The 16,759-nt window shown below is 45.1% G+C and overlaps 1 protein-coding gene across 4 annotated transcripts in view; it reads left to right on the top strand.

Annotated features, from left to right (window-relative positions):
- The window catches only part of NIPBL (NIPBL cohesin loading factor), a 194,778-nt gene that overhangs the window by 165,367 nt on the left and 12,652 nt on the right, over window positions 1–16,759 (top strand). For all 4 annotated transcript variants that reach the window (XM_060236065.1, XM_060236063.1, XM_060236062.1 and 1 more), the window contains 8 exons: window positions 938–1,031; window positions 1,125–1,279; window positions 1,473–1,563; window positions 2,050–2,223; window positions 3,572–3,762; window positions 10,287–10,394; window positions 12,024–12,224; window positions 13,107–13,253. In XM_060236065.1, coding sequence (XP_060092048.1) covers window positions 938–1,031; window positions 1,125–1,279; window positions 1,473–1,563; window positions 2,050–2,223; window positions 3,572–3,762; window positions 10,287–10,394; window positions 12,024–12,224; window positions 13,107–13,253 — 1,161 coding nt within the window. The remainder of the gene's footprint in view (window positions 1–937; window positions 1,032–1,124; window positions 1,280–1,472; window positions 1,564–2,049; window positions 2,224–3,571; window positions 3,763–10,286; window positions 10,395–12,023; window positions 12,225–13,106; window positions 13,254–16,759) is intronic.

Raw genomic sequence — 16,759 nt, 5'->3', positions numbered from 1 at the left:
GCACTTAACAGCGGCTGGAAAGAAACTGGTGGGTGGAGCGCCTTCCCCCCGCTCCAGGCATGCGCAGTGGATGCCTGCTCCCCAGGGCGGGAGGAAGTGCGTGCCAAAAATAACGCCTAAGGCTAGCTTTGAATTCTCCGAGGTCGGGTTCGTTCCAGCGGGAAAACCCATGTGTGTGACTGCACAGATGACCACTCGAAGATCATAAGTTACAGGTAAGCAACCTGTTTTTGCAGGGGTCCCCAAGGTTTTTGAGCCAGGCACCTTTGGAATTCTGATACAATATGGTGGGTGCAGCCACAAAATGGCTGCCACAGCTTACTTTCAGTCACCCAGTGAAGATCCTTGTGGTGGCAACTGGTGCCAAAATTCCGTATTTAAAGATCTGCAGAGCCAATCAGACCTCAAGTGCTCAGTCAGAAGTCTTGCTGGCACCAGAAAAGGTGTTGAGGGGAACAATGTTGGGGATTCCTGCTCTATTGGTTATGGAAATATTCTCATAAAAGTCGTAGATTTAAGGGCCATAACAGCTTCTAAACCAGGGGTGGCCAAACGTGCTTAACATAAGAGCTACATAGAATAAACATCAGATGTTTGAGAGCCGCAAGACATGAAGGGAGGGAGGGAGGAAGGAAGGCAAATAGATGGGGAGAGGGGAGGGAGGGAAAGATGGAAATAAAGCAACTTTAAATACATTCTCCATGCTCCAGGTTAGCTATCTTGGAGAAGTGATTTAAAGAGAGAAATGCCTTCTCCAAGCCAGTAGATGGGCTGGTAGGGGCTTCGAGAGCCTCACAATATGTGCGAAAGAGCCACATGTGGCTCCCAAGCCGCAGCTGGGCCACCCCTGTTCTAAACGAAGAACTTTTCTGTGACTTTGGAATGTCCTGGATATTGTTCCTAAAGAAATTGTAACACTTTTCTGTTTTGTTTCCAGGTAGTACAGCACTGCGTTAGTTGTCTTGGGGCTGTTGTAAACAAGGTCACTCAGAATTATAAATTTGTGTGGGCCTGTTTTAATAGATACTATGGTGAGTTAAACGTCAAAAGTTCTGAATAAAAACAGTAGCTGCCAAAAACATTTCATGTGAGACCAGTTGTAAAAACAGTTGTTCTTTCTTCAGGTGCACTTTCAAAGTTAAAAAGTCAACATCAGGAAGACCCAAACAGCACTATACTCACAGCAAATAAACCAGCACTCCTTAGATCCCTTTTCACTGTTGGAGCATTGTGTCGACATTTTGATTTTGATCAAGAAGACTTTAAAGGCAACAGCAAGGTAAACGTGCTGTATTTATTTGCTTACTGTTGCGTATTTGAAAGTAATTTCGGATGGACTGAAATCCCTGGGATAAATGACAGCTAAAACTTTTTAGGTATGTGTTTGGGTATTAATGATTATTTTTAAAATGAACTGAAACATTTCCAGTTCCTCTCCTCCTAACCAGCTATACTTATTTTCTTGTAACTAGGTTAACATTAAGGACAAAGTACTTGAACTGCTAATGTATTTTACCAAACACTCAGATGAGGAGGTACAAACAAAAGCCATTATTGGTCTCGGTAAGAACTTACAAAAACTTGCAGTTTTATTTTACTCTTTGTACAAATACTTAGCAGACCTCTGCCTGTGCAGAGATCCTTGAGAATGTTGGTACTTTGACCTAGAGTAACGTAGTAGCCATATGCAGAGGCAGGCAGTGGCAAAATCACCTGTTTGTCCCGTGCCTTGAAAAAACCCCATGAAGTTGGCTTAAGTTGGCTGCAGCTTGATGCCATTTGAAACCACCATCAATGTAGTAGTTGGGAATTTCATAGGAAAACTGATGCATTTGAAGGCTTATCTCATTGTTTTTCATGTAGACATAGAATTATACTTAGCTATCTTTATCCTGGAGTTTTTAGGTTATATGGACAAAATCAAATGGCCTTTAAATATGCACGTTGCTTATTTGTTGTGCTGTACTTTAAAGCAGTCAGGATTTTGTCTTAAGGTAGGAGCTCAGGAACAGTGAGATTTATTAATTTTCTTTCCTTATTTTCTTTCAGGATTTGCATTTATACAACACCCGGGTCTGATGTTTGAACAGGAGGTGAAAACACTGTACAACAACATTCTTTCTGATAAAAATAGTTCAGTAAATTTAAAAATCCAGGTGTTAAAAAACCTCCAAACGTACCTTCAAGAGGAAGATACACGAATGCAGCAGGCAGACAGAGAATGTGAGTGATGAGTGATGTACTAAGTGAAGAATACAAATACTGTTTTTTATTTTATTTGAGTTATTTAATTTAACATAAGATAAGCCATGTTGGATCAGGCCACTGGCCCATCCAGTCCAACACTCTGTCACACAGTGGCCAAAAAACCCAGATGTTATCAGGAGGTCCACTAGTGGGGCCAGGACATTAGAAGCCCTCCCACTGTTGCGCCCCCTCCCCCCCCCGCACCAAGAATACAGAGCACCACTTGCCCCAGAGAGTTCCATCTATACCTTGTGGCTAATAGCCAGTGATGGACCTCTGCGTCATATGTTTATCCAATGCCCTCTTGAAGTGATCTCTGCTTGTAACTGCCACCACCTTGTGTGGCAGTGGATTCCATGTATTAATCACTATTTGGGTGAAGAAGTACTTCCTTTTATCTGTTCTAACCCAACTGCTCAGCAATTTCATTGAGTTGCCCATGAGTTTTTGTATTGTGTGAGAAAGGGAGAAAAGTACTTCTTTCTCTACCTTCTCCATCTTGTGCATGATCTTGTAAACCTCTATCATGTCATCCCTCAGTCGACATTTCTCTAAGCTGAAGAGCCCCAAGCTCAGAGACCCAGGTTCAAATCCCCAGCCTGCCATGGAAACTCACAGGATGAGCTTGGACCATTCACATTTAGCCTAACTTACTTCACAGAGTTATTGCCAGGGTAACATGGAGGAGAAGAGAATGATATAAGCTGCTTTGGGTCCCATTGTGAAGAAAGACAGAAGTAGTAAATAAAGGACATAAATAAAGATAGCTGAAGATGGGGGTCAGATAAAAGGTAGGTTGGTTGGTATGTTGGAAGGAGAGAATGAAGCAGGGAAATTTGACAATATGGGGTTGCCAGGGGAAGGGAAAGAGGAAGTAATTTGAGGAAGGGATAGAGGGTAAAACAAGGTGCCTTCTGCAAATCCTTGTGAGTTGCTCACTGTGCACTTGGGCTGCAGCCTGGCAGTCAGTAAGGTGCACCTAGACCACAGTTCTCTCAGATAGGGACTGCCAGCGGGAGAGAAGAAGAGAAAGCTAAAGACAGGCAGATAAAGGTAGGTAGGCTGCTTGGTGGAAGGAGAGAAAGAAGAAGGGAAAAGGGAGATGGTGTGGGGGCTTTCAGAGAAGGGAAAGAAGAAATAGTGGGAAATAGTAAGTCCTGTGCTTGTACATCTGGGTCAGACACTCGGACAGGAAGGTATTTACATATATTACAAACACTTTCATTGGTCCATTCCTAACTTTTAATTACACATATTCAATATAATACAAAAATACAATAGAAATAGATAATAAATGATAATGTTTGGTTTCTGTCTTTTATAGGGAAAAAGATGGCAAAGCAGGAAGATCTGAAAGAAATGGGTGATATTTCCTCAGGGATGAGTAGCTCAATCATGCAGCTTTATCTCAAACAGGTCCTTGAGGCTTTCTTTCACACGCAGTCCAGCGTACGTCACTTTGCTCTCAATGTTATTGCACTGACGCTAAACCAGGGTCTTATCCATCCCGTTCAGGTACGCAATAACATGTATATGCTTTTTTTGGCTGAACATCACGTTATCATAGTGGCTTTGCACAATGGTGCATCTATGCAAGAGTCTGTTTCTTTAAGCTTCTAGTGTAACCTTGGGAAAGAAAGTCTTGGTAAGCCATTTGGCTGAAATCTTTATCCCACAGAGAGTTTTTGGCTTTTGTCTCTGTAAGTTGTATCCCCTTTCCCTTTAAAAGTTATTCTACTGCATATGTTTCTTATTTACAGCTGGTGTCCCATTTCTTGTAACACAGTCTGGGATCATCAGCAGACTTAGTGATTTTAATTGCTATGCACATTCCAGGAAAATAAACTGAAGATCAAAATTATAGAAAGGGAGGGAAAGCTAGGCAGAGTAGGCAAAAGTGGACTAGGCATCTTGTCTTAAATCAGTTCTTACATTTATTTGATAAATAAGTCTCTTAATTGTATATACCTCCTTTTCAAAATGTTTTATCATGAGACAAGAAATTTTCTGTATAGGAGTTCAAATTTAACTCAGGATCTGTTAGGACATTTCATATAAGGTGGTAGAACTGAATCAAAATTCTGTAGGGGATACTCCCAAACCTTGTAGATAAAACTAATTGCTTGTGAAACACAGATGGCTGTCAGTGATCTTTCTTTCACTTTACACAGACCAATATATTTAATTCTTCTGGCAGCATTGTTGGATAATTCCATTTTTTATCATGAAGTTGTGTTTGCATGAAATTCTGCTTCTGTTACCTTCATATCACTATCATTGGCAGACCTGTGCTTAACAATAAAAGAAATCCATTTCAGAACCTTGTGTTGCATTCATTTTGGGGTATGAGTAAATGCATGCAACTTCTGAAAGTTTGGCCCTGGTTACTATATGCTACCTCACTTGAGAAAATGTACTAGGGACTGATGTATTTATATGTAGTGCTAAGCTCTCAAGGTTACAGTGCATTATCTACTTAAGAGTTATCTGGATCTTCATCATGGTCTCTGGGCAGTCCCACACTTGGGTCTTGCCTTCGGCAATGGATCCATACCTCGGAGACTCCCAATAGCTTGCTAGGAGCGTCTTTCTTGGTGCAACTTCCGTTTTGCTCTGGGGAGTAGGCATTGACTGCGCATGCCTGGAGCAACCGGAAGACGCACATCCTACTCAGTTTCTTCCTAACCTCCGCCCAGACAACACCTACCTCACTGCGTTCTCTTTTTGGCTCGTTTTTCTCCTTTGTTTCATGTGGTATTGTATTTTGTTGTTTTTTTCTCTGCGTGTGTCTTTCTTCCTTTTCATCTTCCTTCGTCCCTTAAAAAAAAAAAGAGGCCCTTCTACTGTGCTTTCTTTTCCCTCTCCCCCCCCTTCCTCCCCTCCCTTGTCCGGAGCATATGGAAAGGAAAACAACTTTTAAAAAGTGCCAGAGGTGCAGGACTAAAATCCTCATGACCGACAGACATTCTCACTGCTTGTTTCACCTGGGAGAAACCCATAGAGTTGAATCTTAGCCTCATTGCTCCAACTTCGGAAAAAATCAAGCAGCAAGACTAAAGAGCTTTCTCTTTGAAAAATCCCTCCGAGCGATGACTGCATCGACTTCCTCGCCGCTTCCCCCAGAAAGAGTGGGAGATTTGGCTGCGTCGGCCGCTGTTCAGTCACTGAGAAAGCATAAGCCTGACAAGGGAGCTTCCCGCTATTCTGAGACCGGACACAAGTCCTCTAAAAAGTCTCGACACCACTCCGAGGCTTCGGCTCCCAAAAAAGCGTGGGAATCGTCCACCTTGGCATCCAAACCGTCAACAACCATCTCGACTCCGTCGCCCAAATCGGCTCCAACAACCTCCACAACCAGGTTGACTCCGATGACTGCTGTCTCAAAGTCAACTCCAACGGCGACCGTCACCCTATCATCTCTGACCTCGACCTCGAACCCACCCCAAATGTTGGCTTCGACTCTGTCGACACAGGTCTTCCTACCATCTGAGCTCTCGGTTCCAACTGATGTCATCACCGACATGCCACAGATTCTGTCCACTGTTCCACTGGATATCATCCCGATACCTTCCAGATCGCCTTCGGTCCACAGCACTGTCCCTCTGGACATCTTCGAATCTGAACCCCAGGCCTGACCTCGTAACCTGATCTGCTCTGAGGCTTTCAAGGACATTGGGGTTTCTCCCCTGTACAGGGAGTCGTCAACACAGGTCCCCTCTCAGCACTACAGACGTGCCCGTGACATGTCCTGCTCCCCGTCTGATAGAGAGTACCATCACCATGGGCAACGGGGTGATTATTCCTCTGCATCCTGATCACCATCGCCCTGATCCCATAGGACTCTCAGACGTTACTCGCGATTGCCCTCAGATGACGGATACAGATGATCTCGGTATCTACTCTGACGAGGCACGCTCTTCAGGCTCGGACTCGGAGCAGCCCGTCACCGAGTTCGCCGAGTTCAGACACCACCAAACCAAGCTCTCTCTCCTTCAGATGGTTCCAAGGCCTACCTCAACGTAGTCACAACCATGGTGGAGGCCCTTAATGTCACACTCCCATCTGACTCCCCAAAGATATCAGATGTGGTTCATGACTTGGTCCAGTCAGACTTCCCAGCAGGGTCACTCCTCCCCATGGTGCTGGTGCACCCCAAAGGACTGTGAGAGACTTGGAATAAGCCTGCCTCCATGCCACTGGCTTCGAAATGCTTTGACCCCCTATACAGGGTCCATGCTCCAGAGTCAAAGTTCCTAGCGTCCCATCTAGCACACCATCCGGCATGCTGTATTGTGCTCTTCCAGAGTAATGGCCTCTTCCTTCACCCTCAGATGCCACATTTGGCTCTGGTTAACGAACTTGCAGCCCAACATCAAGCAGAAAATCGAGGACCTTCCCTTTGATGGTTCAGGGCCTGTTCCACTTGTCCACTGATGAGGTGCTCACTTCCGTGCACGATGGGCGAAAACGGGCTAAGCACTCAACCACTCACCCAAACTAGCCTACCCAGAACATGGAGACCCTCCTAACCGAAATGGCAGCATTCTCCGAAACAACAGGAATACTGGAAGAGAAGGGCCCCCCAGTCCAAGCAGCCCTTTCATCCATAGTCTAGGACTCAACCATCAAAAAAGCCGACACCTCCCTCCAAGCAGTCTCTTTGACTTTCCCTCCATCCCATCGAACAAGCATCCCAATCTGTAAGATTGCACCCTTTCCTAAGAACGTGGCAAATCATCACCACGGATTCCTGGGTGGTAACCATAATTCAAATCGACTACACCATAGAGTTCACTTTGCACCCCCACCACCACCACTTTGTCACCACCCCTCCATCCCCACAGCTATACCAGGAGATTCAAGATCTTCTCAAGGGTGCAATAGAGCCTGTCCCACCTCACCATCAGGGGACGGGTTTCTACTCATGATATTTCCTAGTTCTGCAACATCACCATTTTTCTGTACATAGACGATTGGATTATAATTGCTGCATCCCCCAACCAACTAGAGAAAGAGCTCCGCACTACCTTTGCCTTGCTGGACTCCCTAGGTTTATGTGTGAACCTCGCCAAGTCCCACATTACTCCTACACAGGACATTCAATTTATAGGTGCTTGTCTGTGCACGAGCCTCCACTTGGTCTATCTCCCTCAGGACCACTCTCTGACAATTAAATCCCTAGCGATTTCACTCTTACGCAATCCAACACAACCTGCATTCATATTTCAGCGCCTTCTTGGCCTCATGGCCACAACCACCTCCGTGCTCCGCTTTTCGAGGCTTTGAATGCGACCACTTCAACTCAGGTTTGTACGTGCTTTTCGTTCTTACGTACAACCACAATCCACCATGCTGACTGAACCCCAAGGAGTTCTCCTGTCCCTCCGGTGGTGGACAAACCTGACCAATCTGCTGCAGGGGACACCCTTCATACTGCCATCTCCCTCAGCTGTGGTGACAATGGATGCCTCGACGTGGGGTTGGGGAGCCCACCTCGAAAACAAAGCTGTCAGGGCCTGTGGACCCTGGCAGAAAGACGTTTCCACATCAACTTATTGCTGTGCACAGATCTTTCCCTGCGCTCACTGGCAAGCATGTACAGGTCACCACGGACAACATGGCCATGGTCTTCTACGTAAACAAACAGGTAGGGACCAGATCTGCCAGACTCTGCTGTCTGGCCATGACTCTTTGGGAATGGTGCATCAAGCACAATATCCACTTGACAGCCATTCACCTCCCCGGGGTGGAGAGCACCCTGGCAGACTCTCTCAGCAGTTTGTGCTTGGACGACCATGAATGGTCCCTCAATCCACTCTCCCTCCAGCGCATTTTCAATGTCTTTGGGACGCCTCAAGTAGATGTCTTCGCTTTCCGGACCAATGCAAAGTGCAACCGCTTTTACTCCAGGGGCACCAATGATGCGTTCCTTCACACATGCGCGGGACCCCTTCATTACATCTTCCCTCTGATATCTCGAACCATTCTCAAGCTCATTTGGGATGGGATGGACTGCATCCTGATAACACCCTGGTGGCCCCGTCAACCATGGTTCACGAGCCTCCAGCTATCGCATCACACTTACCGACACTTACCTCTAGCAGCCGATCTCCTAATGCAACATCGGGCTCAGGTGTGGCACCACAATCCTCAACTCCTACAACTCACAGCATGGAGGATTCACCCTTAAACCTGCCACCTGAAGTCGAACACGTTATCTTAAATGCAAGGAAACCCTCAACTAGACGTTATTATTCCCTTAAATGGAAATGGTACTATACTTATTAAAGGTCCCTCCACCTTGACCCTAAGACTTCCGATGGTCCTACAGTACCTGTTAACCTTACAGGCCTTCGGCCTCAGCTACATTTCCCTAAAGGTTCATATGTCGGCTATCTCTGCCTTCCATGTGCCTGTCGAGGGACAGACTGTTTTCTCACACTGTCTATCAAAATCCTTCCTTAAGGGGATGCTTCATCTACACCCCCCCTCCCAGTAAAACCCCTCATACCAGCATGTAGTCTATCATTGGTTCTCTCCCAACTTATGAGGCCACCTTTCAAACCTTTGGCATCTGTAGCCTTGCACCTTGTCTCCTGGAAAACCGCTCTCCTCGTTGCACTCACGTCGGGCAAATGAGCCAGCGATCTCAGTGCCTTCCGCTCCGATCTGCCTTACACAGTATTCCACAACAATAAAGTGGTCCTCTGAGCGGATCCAGCTTTCCTACCCAAGGTGGTGTCCACCTTCCATCTTTCAGGCCCTACCTCACTACCAACATTTTTTCCTGACCCCAGGAACTCAGGCCAAAGGACACAACACACGCTGGACCTTAAGCGTGCCCTAGCATTCTATCTCTCTCATACATAGCCCTTCCGTAAGGTCCCCAATCTCTTTGTGGCCTACAGCAACCCGCAAAAGGCCTCGAGAATATCTACCCAGAGACTGTCCAAGTGGGTAGCCAACGCCATTTGCCTGCGTTATGAGACTGCCAAACAACCCTTACCTGCAGGTCTTAGAGCTCACTCAACTAGAGGCGTCTCGACCTCGTCAGCGTTCCTTGAGGGCGTCCCCCTGGAGGACATCTGCACGACTGCATCCTGGTCCTCTCCATCTACGTTCATCTTGCACTACGCCTTGGACGTTCGTGCTGGGCAGGATGCCTCCTTTGACCAAGCTATCCTCAAATCCATCTTCCGCTGATACAGCCTCAGGTGAGTGCCTGCTGAAACTGTGAGTATGCAAATGTGCCAGCACCCACCGCCTTTTTTCTTCTTTTCAGCTTACTAATCACCCATGTGTGGGACTGCACGGAGACCATGATGAAGATAAACAGGTTGCTTATCTGTAACTGATGATCTTCGAGTGGTCATCTGTGCAGTCACACGCACCCACCCAGCTGTCCCCTCTGCTGGCTCTTCCTGGTCACATAATTTTTGCTTTTGCCAATAGTGGCTGGAAGAAACGGAGAGGGAGGTGCGTTTTTCGGTCGCTCCAGGCATGCGCAGTCAGTGCCTGCTCCCCGGAAGTCGCACCAAGAAAGACGCTCCTAGCAAGCTATTGGAGTCTACACGGTATGGATCCATTGCCGAAGGCAAGACCCATGTGTGTGACTGCACAGATGACCACTCGAAGATCATCAGTTACAGGTAACCAACCTGTTTTTCATTTTAATGCAAGTATGCCAGAGTAAACGGGCTGGTGGCTTTCAACTCTGTAGACAGTAAAGCTAACTTTTTGTGTTCAGCCTCAAAACCTTTGGCTGCTAACACACAGCACCAAGTTGTCACGGTGTCATTATTTAATTTACTTAGTGACCTCTTTAAATTATCTTTTTAATAGTTGCTTGTTGTTGAAAATCAAGTATTAAATTGCAAGTCCTTCACCCTATAATTCTGTGGTGTTCACTTATCTCCGGTGGACTTCTTTTGCAGGCTTACAATGAGTGCTTGTAGCCTGTCAGCCATGGGAAGAAAAATACAGATGTGCACAGGCACATGTGGAGATCTTACAATGATATAGTTCTGTCTCTTTTTCAGTGTGTGCCATATTTAATAGCTATGGGCACAGATCCAGAGCCTTCTATGAGGAACAAAGCTGACCAGCAGCTGGTGGAGATAGACAAAAAATACGCTGGATTTATTCATGTATGTACACTTCTGTTTCCTTTCCTTTACTACGAAACACTCATTGCTGAACATTCTGATGAATATAAAAATATGTGTCTTTGAAGTGCCAAACAATGAATGAAGATATATAAATCCTGCAAAAAGTGTGCGTGTATATCTATATCACCTGCAGAACTGTCCTCTGGGGAAAATATTCAGCCAGGAATATTATTTATATTTCTTAGAATACAAGTTCAGTTTGCAAGTATGGATGCAGATTTAATATAGTAAGGTCCTTTTCTGGTATGATTCAACTTCTGTCTCTTCCATTTCATCCCTCTCATCATATATTAGGCTATTAATCCCAGCTTCCCACTGTTTGTGGCCCTCTGCCAGTCCTTATAGAAGCTCTGTAGGCTCAGTGAACGCCAGCACAAGGGGGAATACCTGCTTCGTTACATCTGAACCCACTACTTATCTTTACGGGTTTTGAAGTACATGGTGAAATTGGTGCCAGTTTTTTCTCTTGATATCAGTCACCGAGCACAGTTCATCTGTGTCCGAGACCCCTTCAGTATATGCTGTGCTGTGAGACTGAAACCCTTGTGGTGTGCTATCACTGAACTAAGGAGAGGGGGAGACTCAAACTGAATCAGAAAAAAAGATGAAAGAGAGAGAAAATGGGGGAAAGGTGCTGAAGACTGGAGCCGCAGAAAGGCCTGTGAAATGAAGGCAGAGAAGAGGTAACAGGCTGCAGAGAAGAAGAGAATGTGTTGGAATATAGAGAAAAAGGGGGTTGAGATCTTTAGCATGGGGTAAGGCGAGAAAATGGAGATTTAAGATGGGTTCATAAAAATGTAGGGACAGAACAGAGGGGGGAAGTGGTAACGGTGAATTGACTAAAAAAACAATTGTAACAGCATTATTTTCTGCAATCAAGGGGCATGGATTTAACCATAAATGTAAAAGTTCTCATACTATCAGTTCTTGCATTAGATTAGACTCTGTATATCCCTGGCCCCCTCTCATGTTGGGCCCTTTTAATTTTCCAGCCATGGAGAAACCTTGCACAATCACTGATTTCCTAACCTGCATTCCATTGTACTGTAATACACCACCTGAAACAAACATATTTGTCAATTAATTCACACCTTCACACCTAGAAAGCCAGTGTGGTATAATGGTTAGATTGTTGGGCTAGGATCTAGAAGACCAGGTTCGAATCCTCAGTACTGTGGAAACTGGCTGAATGACCTTTGGGCCAGGCACACATTCTCAGCCCAACCTCACAGGGTGGTTGTAAGGAGAAAATGAGAATGATGTAAGCCACTTTGGGTACCCACTGGGCAGAAAGGCTGGGTTAAATGAAGGAAGTAAACCAATACACCAACCATCAACAAAATATAAAAATGAAATTAAAGTTGACCAATAATTACCCTGGATCCACCCATAATATCAGTGTATGGAAATTGTTTACCATTTGTCATTGATTTTGCTAGAAGATGACTTAAGTGTAATTTTAGGAAAATATCCTCCAGAAGCCTGTTGAGGGAGATAGAAATAAAATAGTGCCACTAAATTCTGAAATATCTGTATTAACACAGATTACCATCCTCTTTCAGTTTGTTATGCAAAGTGAGATTTAATTCTATACCCCACTGATTTCAGATGAAAGCGGTGGCTGGTATGAAGATGTCTTACCAGGTCCAGCAGGCAATCAACACCTGTCTGAAAGAACCCGTGAGGGGCTTTAGGCAGGATGAATCCAGCAGCGCTTTGTGCTCACACCTTTACTCCATGATCCGAGGGAACCGGCAACACCGACGAGCCTTTCTAATTTCCTTACTCAACCTCTTTGATGACACAGCGGTGAGTCTATCACAAGCCTTTGATACTCTTTTATGCAGTGCTTGTGATGGTTTTGGGTGGCTTAAATTACATATGTCAAAACAGCTTGGAAACTGTTTAGTTTGCACTGATCAAGTATTAAATATATCCCCCAAGTTATCTGTTTTGGATTGGATTACAAAGGGTGCAAACAAATCTTGGCTTTGGAGTTAAGATAATTCTTCAAACCCTCCCTCCCCTCCCCCTCCCGGCCCCAAAATGCAGGTTTCCCTAAGCAAGAGCCTCTTCTAAGGTCTGCTCAAGGCAGTTCCCAAGTGATCTTTGGTTAGGGTTCTTTCATGGCCTCTTTCAAGGATAGGGTGGAGTGGGAGGTGAGTCAGCCCTCCAGAGAACCTTTTTTATTCTCTCCGGTCCCTTCTTGTCTGGGCCTCTCTTCTGGTTTGGCCCAGCACATGTTTTACTCCATGCCTGGTCAGTGTGGACGAGAGAAAGAACACCCACTTTTGTGGCAGGTTTCATTGGTTAAAGGTTAAATCAAAAGTTTCCAGCTCAGCATTTAGGAAGAACTTTCTGACCATTAAGAGCGGTTCCTCAGTGGAACAGGCTTCCTCAGGAGGAGGTGGTGGACTCTCCTTCCTTGAAGGTTTTTAAACAGAGGCTAGATGGCCATCTGACAGCAATGAGGATCCTGTGAATTTAGGAGAAGGCATTTGTGAGTTTCCTGCATTGTGCAGGGGTTGGACTAGATGACCCTTCCAACTCTATGACTCAATGAAAGGTTCCAAGGGTTGTGCATGCTCAGAATTTGGATAGCCATCTTATATTCAAGGAAGAAGACTTAGCATCCAGCCTGCTGAGCACAGAAATGAAGGTTACAGTATATTTTCTTTTTTACTTCCACAGAAAACAGAGGTGAATATGCTCTTGTATATAGCAGACAATCTAGCTTGTTTTCCTTACCAAACCCAGGAGGAGCCACTTTTTATAATGCACCATATAGACATTACATTATCAGTTTCTGGTAGTAACCTTCTTCAGTCGTTTAAAGAGGTGAGTGCAACTACATTTCAATCTCTCTCTTTCTCGGACAATAATCTCTTCTACACTGCCTTCCTAGTGCCCAAGGTGGGTCTGCAGTAATTCAGAATGTGTTACATGTATTAAAACTATTGGAAGCATACCATTTTTCAAGTTTGCAACACCAGGTTCAATAATACAGATGCCTCACATTGTTCCTTGGGAGCGTTTAATGTACTGAATTGCAGGGCAAGGCGACATCCATGTCATCCAGTGTACCACAGCCAGGTTCACAGGACACCTTGCTGCTCTCTCACAGAACTGCCACAAATCTTACAATACAGATTCAGAAACTTATTAGAGGGAGCCAAGGTTTTATAAGTTCATACTGAGTCCAACTTTTCCTTGATGACATATAGTTAAGAGCTGTAATCATCATATCCCAAACCCTGAGTAGGTAGTGTCTTTTATTTGGAAGTGTGTGTTGTTTCTAGACATGACCCAGTGATATCCCTACTGCATTGATTAAATAGCTAGCTGAAATGACATGACTTTGTACAACTTTGTACACTATTAGAAAGATTGGTCTCCTGTTGGCTTGGAATCTGAATAACAGAATTCATATGAACATATGAAGCTGCCTTCTACTGAATCAGACCTTTGGTCCATCAAAGTCAGTATTGTCTTCTCAGACTGGCAGCGGCTCTCCAGGGTCTCAAGCTGAGGTTTTTCATACCTATTACTTGGACCCTTTTTACTCCAAAGCAGAGTGTTTATGCTTTAAGGGGAGGGACGGTGGCTCAGTGGTAGAGCATCTGCTTGGGAAGCAGAAGGTCCCAGGTTCAATCCCTGGCATCTCCAAAAAAGGGTCCAGGCAAATTGGTGTGAAAAACCTCAGCTTGAGACCCTGGAGAGCCGCTGCCAGTCTGAGAAGACAATACTGACTTTGATGGACCGAGGGTCTGATTCGGTATAAGGCAGCTTCATATGTTCATATGTGCTAGTCCTTGGGAGTGCTGGTGAGATTTGTCTTCTCGTCCTAAATTCACAAAAGGATCTGTGTAAGCAGATTGCATCATTTGTTATACCACTCATGAAAACTGCTAGTCCTGTTTGGAGAAGACTTGAATGAGAGGGAGAGCTAATTTGTTGCAGATCTGTATAGGCAGAAAGGCAGAATACAAATGGATTAAACACCCAGTGAATGTAGAGCTGCTTTGGGCTGTTGGGGGGCATTAATCTGTTCCCATAAATCATTGACAGGTATCACATTCCTACATTTTTACAGGGAAGTTTAAGAGTACTTCATTCATTTCAGAATCTTAATATTTTAGGAGAGCCAGTTTGGTGTAGTGGTTAAGTGTGCGGACTGTTATCTGGGAGAACCGGGTTTGATTCCCCACTCCTCCCACTTGCACTTGCTGGAATGGCCTTGGGTTAGCCATAGCTCTCGCAGGAGTTGTCCTTGAAAGGGCAGCTTCTGTGAGAGCCCTCTCAGCCCCACCTATCTCATAGGGTGTCTGTTTGTGTGTGTGTGGGGGGGGGGGGGGAAGGTAAAGGAAATTATGACCGCTTTGAGACTCTGAGATTCAGAATATAGGGCGGAATATAAATCCAATATCCAATAATATTTTAATGCACACTGTTGCTCAATTTATTATTGAGAGTTATTCTCACAAATGGTTTTTGAATCTGAGAACCACTTCTGAAACATTGTTTGGAATTCATTATTAAGTATTTGTTGTCCTGTGTAGTCCCACATGGGTACCAGGCAGGCACAGGTCAGCCGCTGGAAGATTTCTAGCTAGCGTAGTAACAGAGTGGGAGGATCTCCTTCCAACTGGAAATGCACAAGCCATTTCCCGCCTAATGGCCATGTGGTCCAGGGAGGGGCTCCACACTCACCCTTAAGTCCGGATTGGTGCTTTCAGCACACTTGGTTCTGAGAGTAGATTTGGCAAGAAAGTGTTCCAAACAAGCAGAAATCTATCTAAACCAGTTGGCATTGGAACTGCAGCCCAAAAAACACAGACCAAAATCAAAACACAGATCACATAAATTGGAATCAGAGGCAGTGTCAAAGAAATTGGAACCGACATTGTCAGCTTCTAAGACTGGAGAGACAGAACCATCTAGTCAAGCAGTTCCTCATACTCCACCACTGCTGTATATCTCCATGCTGCATTCCGCTTTGATCTGTGAACTCCCACCAACACAGATGTCAAACTATCCAGTCAACCACATTGCAGAGAGGAGCAATCCGTTCTTTCGGATCCAACCATGGAACTGCTACAACATGGAGCAGGCATTATGCATGCCCCGTTTGTTCGTCAACACGGTACATGAGGATTCTGACAAAGGGGATGACTGGAGATCTATAGTTAGCTGCAGCCTGGCATCCAAACTGTCACCCAATGAGTTTTCTGGACCCAGAATCACCTACTGAGGATTTATGGCTCTACACAGAGCAGATTATTTCTTTGGCTCAATCTCTGGGCATCCAAGTAATTTCTATTGAGGCCCAACCAAAGGATAATATTCTTAACAGACTCTATTCAGATATGCATGGTGCAGTGGCTTTCCCATTGCTGGAGAAGATTTTGACATGGCAGTGGGAATCTGGAACAAACCATCTTCTATTCCCGCTACCTCTAGGAGGGTTGGAAATGTGCAGAGTGCAGCAAGATGCATGTCCATTCCTTTTTACACATCCAGCCCCTTCCTCACTCATTGCTGAAGAAATGCAAGCAAAATATAGAACGGGGGCACATTCCACCCCTGCTGATAAGGAATGGAGAAAAACAGACATACTGAGCTGTAAGTCTTATTCATCTTCATAGTTATCTCTCAGGATTTCCAACTACCAAGCCATCATTGGCAGCTTATCAGTTATTTCTCTGGGGAAAAGTTACGCTGTTCCTAGACCAGCTACCAGAAGACCAGAGGTCTCTTGCTAATGTCATTCAAATGGAGGCTTAAAACTGCCTAACAGCTGAATGCAAGTAAACTTGCAGCAAATGCCTCTGGCAAGGACAATAACTTAATCAGTTACCTTGAGAAGACATGTTTGTCTGAGGTCTATGGCTCTCCCCTCTGAGACCTGCAGCAGAACAGAAGACCTACCTTTTGAAGGTACTCCTTTATTTTCTAACAGATGATTTCTTGCAACAAATAAAGAACAGACAACACGCTAGTTTGGAAAAACTTCTACACAGCAGCGTCAATTCAGACGTTACCAACAGAGATTCCAGGCAACATATCAACCTCCACAACAGCAGTACCCACACTGTTACCAGTGTCCTCAATCCAGAGTGTTCCCACAACTGGCTCAGAACAACCAAAGTTGGTCTGCTTCTAGAGCCAGGCCTAATCACCCACCCTAGCACTCTACAAGGAATCAAGGGCAATTCTCCAAGCCCATTTTCTAGCACTTGAGGACACCTCCCCTTTTTATGAAGGCTTGTCCAGATTCCTGCCCGCCTGGCAAGGCATCATGCCAGGTAATTGGGTGCTGTCTCTTGTTGCACAAGGTTATTGTT

The sequence above is a fragment of the Heteronotia binoei genome, chromosome 4, assembly GCF_032191835.1.
Source record: "Heteronotia binoei isolate CCM8104 ecotype False Entrance Well chromosome 4, APGP_CSIRO_Hbin_v1, whole genome shotgun sequence".
Taxonomy (NCBI): domain Eukaryota; kingdom Metazoa; phylum Chordata; class Lepidosauria; order Squamata; family Gekkonidae; genus Heteronotia; species Heteronotia binoei.
This window is presented reverse-complemented; position numbering and strand designations above follow the sequence as displayed.